The sequence below is a fragment of the Nelumbo lutea genome, chromosome 4, assembly GCF_056320005.1.
Source record: "Nelumbo lutea isolate HS-2025 chromosome 4, American lotus-T2T, whole genome shotgun sequence".
In the NCBI taxonomy this organism is placed as follows: domain Eukaryota; kingdom Viridiplantae; phylum Streptophyta; class Magnoliopsida; order Proteales; family Nelumbonaceae; genus Nelumbo; species Nelumbo lutea.
Window position 1 is genome coordinate 46,119,143 of NC_142687.1, and position 7,630 is coordinate 46,126,772.

Below are 7,630 nucleotides of genomic sequence, written 5' to 3' on the forward strand. Positions count from 1 at the left end.
AGGGTGCCCCCACCCCCATCCCGTGGATCGCACAGGCTCTCGTTGGTATATATTTGTAATTTATAAAACACCCGCGCTGTAAACAAACGCACTCCCAAACGGTTCTGTTCTTCGTCCATTTAAGAGTGAGAATTGAAATCGAAAGCCAACAATCGAGCGGTGTTCTTGTTCTGCGCAAGAACCGAAATGAATACAGTCGAGCGATGTTCTTGTTTCGCCCAAGAACCGAAATGAATACAATCGAGCGATGTTCTTGTTTTCTTTTTCTGTAAAAGATGTTCTTGTGTGATTGAATGTAATATTGTGCTACATCTCGCTTCTTAAATTCTGTGTATCTTTCTTCTAGTTTTTGATCAGCAAGCGGAAAGCAAGAAAATGAGTACCTCAAGATTCCAATCTCCATTCGATTTGGGTATCGACATCGTTCGGAAGATTCTGTTTCGACTTCCCGGCGACGATGTTACTCGATTGAAATGCGTAAGCAGGAGTTGGTTCTATCTGATCAACGATCCGGAGTTTGTTCGGGCGTATAGATTTCATCGACGATTCGCGTTTCCGGGAGAACTGTTTGTTGGATTGTTTGTCCAGAAGACAGTCGATTACAATGCAAAGGATTTGGAAAATGTTTGTTTTTATCGATTTCTTGGTTCTAGCATTCAAAGTAAAGCCGGAAAGCAGAGGGGTTGGTCTAATTTGAAAGGTTCCCTGGATTTCCTTCCTTACCCATTCCTTGTATGTGTTGGTACTCGACATGGACTAGTAATCTGCAGCAGCTGTCTGTCTCGTCCCTTCGTGCACTCCCCATTGTATTGTGTTTGTAACCCCGTTACTAGGCAATGGGTCATTCTTCCAGTACCCAAAACGCGACATGGAAATTTGGTGCTGCATACTGGGTTTTTTGTGGATGAAATTGAGGGGAATTACTATGTTGTTCATGTTGATAATCTTACAGGAGCACAAGGAAAGCCTATAGTTGTGGAGGCATTTTCTTCAGTGAATTGGGAATGGAAGGTATTAGAATTTGATGTGTCTCCTCCTCTGCCATCCAGTTTTGTGCTGGGACTGAGTTCACTTGAGCCTGCAGCAATTCAGCTGAATGGAGCACTTCATTGGTTATGTGAGTCGGGAAGCATTCTTGCCTATGATGTCAAGGAAGAGAACATATCTTTTCTACAGCAACCAAACCAAATTAGCAGGATAGGTGGTTTCTCTATGTTTCGTGGGTTTCTTCAGCTTATTTGCTTTAATGAATTTAGGACCTCCATTGACTTGTGGATGCGTGAGGACTACAAGAATGACAGTAACAGTCAATGGAAGCTTTCGCGGAGCATTATTGCGGAAAAGTTTCTGAGGGCATTATCTAAAACCTTGAGAAAGTCACTCAGAACTTATCTTCCTCTTCCTTTTTGCGTTGACCCCGCTCGCATTTCAGCAATATGGTTTGATGAATGGCACCCAGTACGGGCGTTCTTTAGGCTGGACTTTCGAGAGCAATTAAATCTTCCGTCGTTTATAGTTGATTATAATCTAGAGAAGGAAAGGATGCGACTCTGGCAATTCAATAGAGATCTTCCTCATTGGAATTGGGTCAGCTTTCCCTATTTTCTTCCAGAATTGCCGCTGTCTGTCCAACCTTCTGTTGTAAACGGGACAAAGGTAGGAACGTAGGAATAATAGGATGATGCAAGATGCCTTTCCCGAACATATTCTATTATACTTTTTGATTCCCTACTAATATCAAAATTGGACATCCTTGTGCTATTTGTTTGTTTTAGAGAAGAATGATGACACGATGTCATTATTGAGTAGTCCCCTTCTTATTTTATTATATCATCTGATGTGGCATTGCTGAAATATGTAAAGATTCTGGATGTCTTAAGTTGATCACAACTTTATTATATCATCTGTAGGGGATTTGAGCCCGACCCCCTTTCAGAGCAGAAACGCAAGGCCGGGGTTTGAACCAACTTGGCAATCTCAAAAGATGCAATCTGTATGGGATTCTAATCTGCAGAATTTCAGACATATTTGTGCCATTTCAGACCATACACTTAATGTGGAGTCTTAGATCAACTTGGTCAATTTAATGTTTGTGCTTAAATCAGTCATCATAGCTACAGACTTCTGGTATGTGTGTTAGTGAAATCAGTGTTTATAATTCTTTAACATTCAGGAATCATTGGCAGGTTAGCACCCTCCATTTTTGCATTACTGGCCATCTTTAAAACATCATTTCAAATTTTTTGCATGTGCACTGAGATTACTAGAGATGCTAAAGCAAGCATACCAGATACACAGCATAAACATACTTGACTGCTAAGTGCTATAACTGTTTGTTCATTTCAGAAGTTTTATGGTTTGTTACTAATGAAATTAAATAAATGAAGGTACAGTTGGTAATTTCTTTTTCTTTTGATTCTGGAAATGGAAAACAGATACCTTTGACTAGGACAATGCCATATATTTGATGGATAGAGTCATTCCAACTAGATTAGGTGGATTTGGTCCCTGCACTGGGTATTGTCAGTGCACAGAATTAGCTAATTACTAAACATCTTGAACTGCTCTTGGTATTGACCATACCATTTGTTGGTCCATCCTGACTCATGCAGTCTTAACTTGTTTAAGGTTATTTAATTGTTCTGACCTACATTAGAGATTGGTGTTTATGCTTTAATGATGTATTTGGCTTGACTACTTCCAAAGAATCTGAACAGGAACTATCTTGCAGAGGTTGATAATTTGACGAGTTGACGATGAGGATTGCTTTGCCTGGATTAGCGCCATATACAAGGTTGAATACATTGTCCTCTTCCAATACAGATATGGAGCTTATTGAGGTGAGCAGTAATAAACTGTTGAAGATCATTAAATCATTTTGTGTCCATTTTATTTGATCAGTGACTTCAATGATTTTATAAGATATGAAAGAATTGTATATAAACAGTAATGTGCCATGCACGCCAATGATTGGCCTAGTTCCACCAGCCAGCAATCTCTCTTTCCTTTACAAATTCCCTTATAGTGAGTCATCTCCTTATCCTTTACAAGTCCATGATTCCTGATCATCATTGAACTAGAAAATGGGTTGCTGTAAATGAGGCATAAGGAAAATGGTTATGTACTAGATTAATTGAAGAGTGATGTGCTCACAGAAACTGATATACAACTTTTTATGTTTTACATAAGCCTGCTTATACAACTTTTTGCTTGAAAGCCAATTTCATGCACATGTTATCATGCTAGACAACAAAAGAACACAATAGTAATTGAATTAAATGATAAAAATAAAAAATAAGAAATTCTTATTAAGCAGTGTCCTCTGATACCGCATATTACATACAAAGTTGAATTCAAATGAACCTGGGATCAGCCAGGAAATTTTTGAAGTTTGGAGGTGAGCAAGAACATTAGAAAGGCTCAAAACGTGCCAATATGCATGCTTTACATATATTTCACATTCATAATCCATCAACAAATGTGAGTGTTTTAATATTCAGCCAAAATCCAGATCAGTAACCTGTACTTTGGGCTTAGTGTCGCTTTGGTCCCTGAACCTTAAAACGTGCCAATCCAGTACCCGAACTTCCAAAACATGCCAATTTAGTCCCAGCCACAAGCAATCCGTCAGTTATCTCTATCACATGATGACATGTGCGACATAAAAGCTTTTGAAAATTTCCAAAAGGGCTGGCCTTTTCTGAGCTGCTGAAAGCTTCCTTTGCATCAGAGCTCTTCAAGAAGACAACCCAGGCACAACTGTGGCCCATTGCTCAAGCTCTCATCATCTCTATAGGTTTACTCTCTTCTTCTGCATCAAATTCTTTCATTTTCCATATGTTTTGCTTTTATATCAGCTAATGAAATTTGTTATTTGAAGACAGTGGCCGGTTCTGCATACTTTGTCGGTCTGAAACTAGCAGATTAGGAGATTATGCTCTTGGCCATCCTATATGGTTACAACTGGACCCAAGGAATTAGAACCCTCTTAGGTCCTTAACGCACATTAGAGCTCTCACTTGCTTATCCATTAGGCCACATAACAGTGAAGCAAAAACAGAGCAAATAACTAACTGAACACTTCAAATCCAAAGAAATTTTGGTTAAGACATTTGTCAAAGCAAGACTTGGTCAAATAAGAAGTTGATTTTCAAGAAGAAAAACTGAAAATAGTCCTACAACCCATATAACAATAAGTTACTTTAATGGAGTGAGAAATATGTAAATCAAATAAGTTATCAGTTATGCAACTTAAAGAAAATGATGAAAGCTATAAGAGGATAATCTAAATTGGAAACAAATAACGAGGAAATTGAAGGAGGATTAAAGGTACCTCAATTGCTTCAAAATTTTAGTGTGTTAAGTTCATCATAACCGTGGCCCATCGTTCAGCAGGCTCCTTCCCTCCACCTCTGTTTTTTATTCATTAAGGGCCCCAAACCTACTTAATATTGTGATCAGATCATCTTTTGATGGCAAAGAGAAACCTGGGGCAAATGTCATGAGCAATGATACTACTGATAAAGCCTCTTTATCAGTTCCCTCTTTACCATGGTTTGCCTCCAAATCCGATGTGCCAGCAGTATGTTCTACCTTGCTGTTTGACTTCCCTGAGCTTGTTTGATGGGATCAGTCACTTGGGAATTAGCCTCCAAGGACTCTACCAGTAGATTGTTGGGCTCTACCAGATTTTTTTTTGACAAACTACTTTTCTCTATCAGATTGGTTTTTGACAAAATAAATTGAGTATGACATTCTCCAAACAGTTTTTTGGCAATATTTCCTTTTCCGACTGCATACTAGAACCAGTGAGAAGAACTGCTTAATAAAGAAAATTGGATGACACCTGAAGAGCATTTGTGTCCTTTCACACGTCACTTAGCTGCTGGTTAAGGGTAGGTACTAAATTTGGCGTGTTTTGGAAGTTCCAATGCTGGATTGACACATTTTAAATTTTGGGGACCAAAGTGACACTAAGCCCAATGTACAGGGTACTAAATCTTGAATTTTCCCTAATATTAATTGTTTGCTTATTTATTTAAAAAAAATAGTGGAATTGAAATAAAAAAGGAGTTAAAAAATAGTGGAATTGATTTGTAGAAATAAAAAAGGAGTTTAATTGGCATATCCATTTCTTGTTAACCCTAGACTATACTCCAGGTAGATGGACAGCCACCTTAAAATTTTATTAATCATTATGAAAAAAAAAAAAGAAAATTATAGAGGACATAGCCCACCCCTAAGCGGCAAGCATGAAGTATTACAATAGAGGTGTAAATCGGGCCGTGCCACCCACGGCCCGGCACGAACTTGGATTGGCTTGACATAACCTAGCACGATGGTCTGCGGGCCATGCCAAGCCTAGCACGATCATACAGGCTGTGCAGCCCACAACCCGTGGATCGGCACGACCCATATATATAAATAATATATTATATTATAAATATATTTATATAATATATACAAAAATAAATACTTTTTTAATTTATTATACTAATTTATTTAGTTATTGTATATATAAGTAATTATATACACAAAATTCATATAAAATTAAAATTTGAAGTTTTTTTATCAATTTTTTATAAATAAATAGCTTTAGCCCCATACACGGCCCGACCTGGCACACCGACACGCATGGGCATGGGTCGTGGCTATGCTAGGCTGACCCCCAAATTTTTCACCAAGGAGGGGAGCATGGCCCGTAACAGCCCGCGGGCCAGCATGGCATGACCGGCACCACTTTACACCTCTACATTACATTACAATACTCTCGCTTATAAACTGAACCCAACCCAATAAAAGAATAAAAGCAAAGGAAAACAAGAATAAAAAGATCAATCATTCTAGCAACAGGAAAACCCAATTGTGGTCTTCTTGAATCCACTTCTTAGCATAGACGTTGAACCCAAGAATATTATTGTACATGTGCTACACCTTTTTCTATTCCTATATTGGCCACTGCATCTGCAGGCCTATTAGCTTCTCTATAAATATGAAAGACATTGGCATTCGATGAGTCACAAAGATTTTTAATCTCCCTTACCGTGTGATGAATAGCCCAAGCCCAAAGAGTGGTGAGTTTACAAGGCCGCGTTCTGTGCACAGTGTACCCTCGAATGAAAAGGAATACGTCATCTCATCCGTGTTAATCGTGAATTAATGGAACTTTTCTCAGTTATTAATCGTTCGGCTGGTTGAACCGGCTATTTTTGTTTTTCCTCATTTTTTACTCTCCTGCACCGAATCCAAGCATCCATCAGCGATTCACTGCATACATGCGTCATGAACGCATAAACCACCGGCAGTGGGGAAAAAATCCACCGTCCCCCGCTTTGATCGGATGACAAGAACTCTGTATCTGCTCCTCATAGAAGATAAAGTCTTGCAAATAACTGGAACGCTGGATCTGTCGGCAGCGGGAAATGAACTCGGTGAGAAGAAACTGGAACCCAGGCAACAGGAGTAAATGATCCGTCAAGTAACTGGAACGTCAAGTAAATGAGCGTCAGATCTGTGGATCCAGTTACCTGGGTTTGATCCGTCGCCCTCTGTCGCGCTCTACAAGGCTGGTTGAACCGACAGAAGAAGCTAGAATTCAAGCCACCGGAAGAAGGAAAAAAATTCACCGTCTCACCGTTGCGGAGCTAACAACGAACAAGGGGAGATATCATTTGGAAATGAACTCCAGTGAGAAGAAAGGAGGGGAAGAAGAAAACAATGAGAGATTGAATGAGAGATGGAATGGGTTGCGCCGAACTCAGATTGGCCCCTGCAATTGGCCACAACAGAAAGCCCGCCGATGTTGATCCACCTTCGTTCGCCTGAAGAAACCCACTAGTGTAAGGCTTCGATCTGTTGAAAAGAGAAAACAGGAAGTCCTTGTAAAAAATGTATCGCCGGAGTTCTCGCCGCCAATGGCCGCTGGTTTGAGTCACCGTCCGCTGCTGTATGGTCGCCGGTGTATGAGTAGGGTTCGGTGGAGAGGTTTTCAGACAATCGAATATTTGTCTTTTTATAGCCGGTTGAACCGGTTATCCCATGTTAACGGTGTATTATGAATCTTGATCCTGGACGCGTGGTCGAATGTGATTGGCGGGTTTAAGCGTCCGGTGAACGGTGGGTTCGAACGCGGATTTTGAGTTTACCATTCATTATCTGCGCAAGAATTTTATTGTCAACTTCAATATATGATGTTACCGAGTTTTAATTGAAAACCCAGGTTCATAACATTCTGAAGGGCAATTGGTTAAGAGAAATCCACTATGAAACTACCCTCATTATCTAATGGGCTTTGGCTTAATTTGAAGGGTTATAGCCCGATGCCTGTTATGGTCTTCAAACTGAGGAGGAGAAGCTATTTTGTTCGAGTCTTGAACACATAAATAATTTCTTTGTGTAAATGATGCTCATATTTACAGATTTTGCTGTGTAATGGCATGACCATGCAATCACTAGTTATGATATGGGAGTGCAATTAAGGCCCCGTTTGGTTTATAGGAATAGGGATCTGGAATTGGAATTGGAATTGGAATGGATTATTTCGATTCCCACAGTTTTGATTGGGTGGAGTTGGAATCTTATTCCCATTCTTGCTGGAATGGCATTCTCCCATTTGAAGGAATGGCGTTTC

At 39.7% G+C, this 7,630-nt stretch overlaps 1 protein-coding gene and 1 long non-coding RNA gene across 3 annotated transcripts; one reads left to right on the forward strand and one right to left on the reverse strand.

Moving 5' to 3' along the window:
- The first annotated feature begins 375 nt into the window (after positions 1–375).
- Positions 376–1,668, forward strand: LOC148855555 (putative F-box/kelch-repeat protein At1g15680). The gene has a single exon (XM_088984922.1). The coding sequence runs from the start codon at positions 376–378 to the stop codon at positions 1,666–1,668; it is 1,293 nt and encodes a 430-aa protein (XP_088841048.1).
- Positions 1,669–3,256: 1,588 nt separating this feature from the next.
- On the reverse strand, positions 3,257–7,630 carry LOC148855556 (uncharacterized). 2 transcript variants are annotated; one of them, XR_016112488.1, is made up of 2 exons: positions 6,528–7,630; positions 3,257–6,406 (listed from the first exon to the last, which is right to left on the reverse strand). It is a non-coding gene; the product is annotated as an uncharacterized LOC148855556 (long non-coding RNA). The 2 variants fall into 2 exon arrangements; XR_016112487.1 differs by having other exon boundaries at positions 3,257–6,442.

What these genes read in the sequence shown, in the direction of transcription:
- LOC148855555 (XM_088984922.1), top strand. Translation starts at nt 376, where the DNA reads ATGAGTACCTCAAGATTCCAATCTCCATTCGATTTGGGTATCGACATC.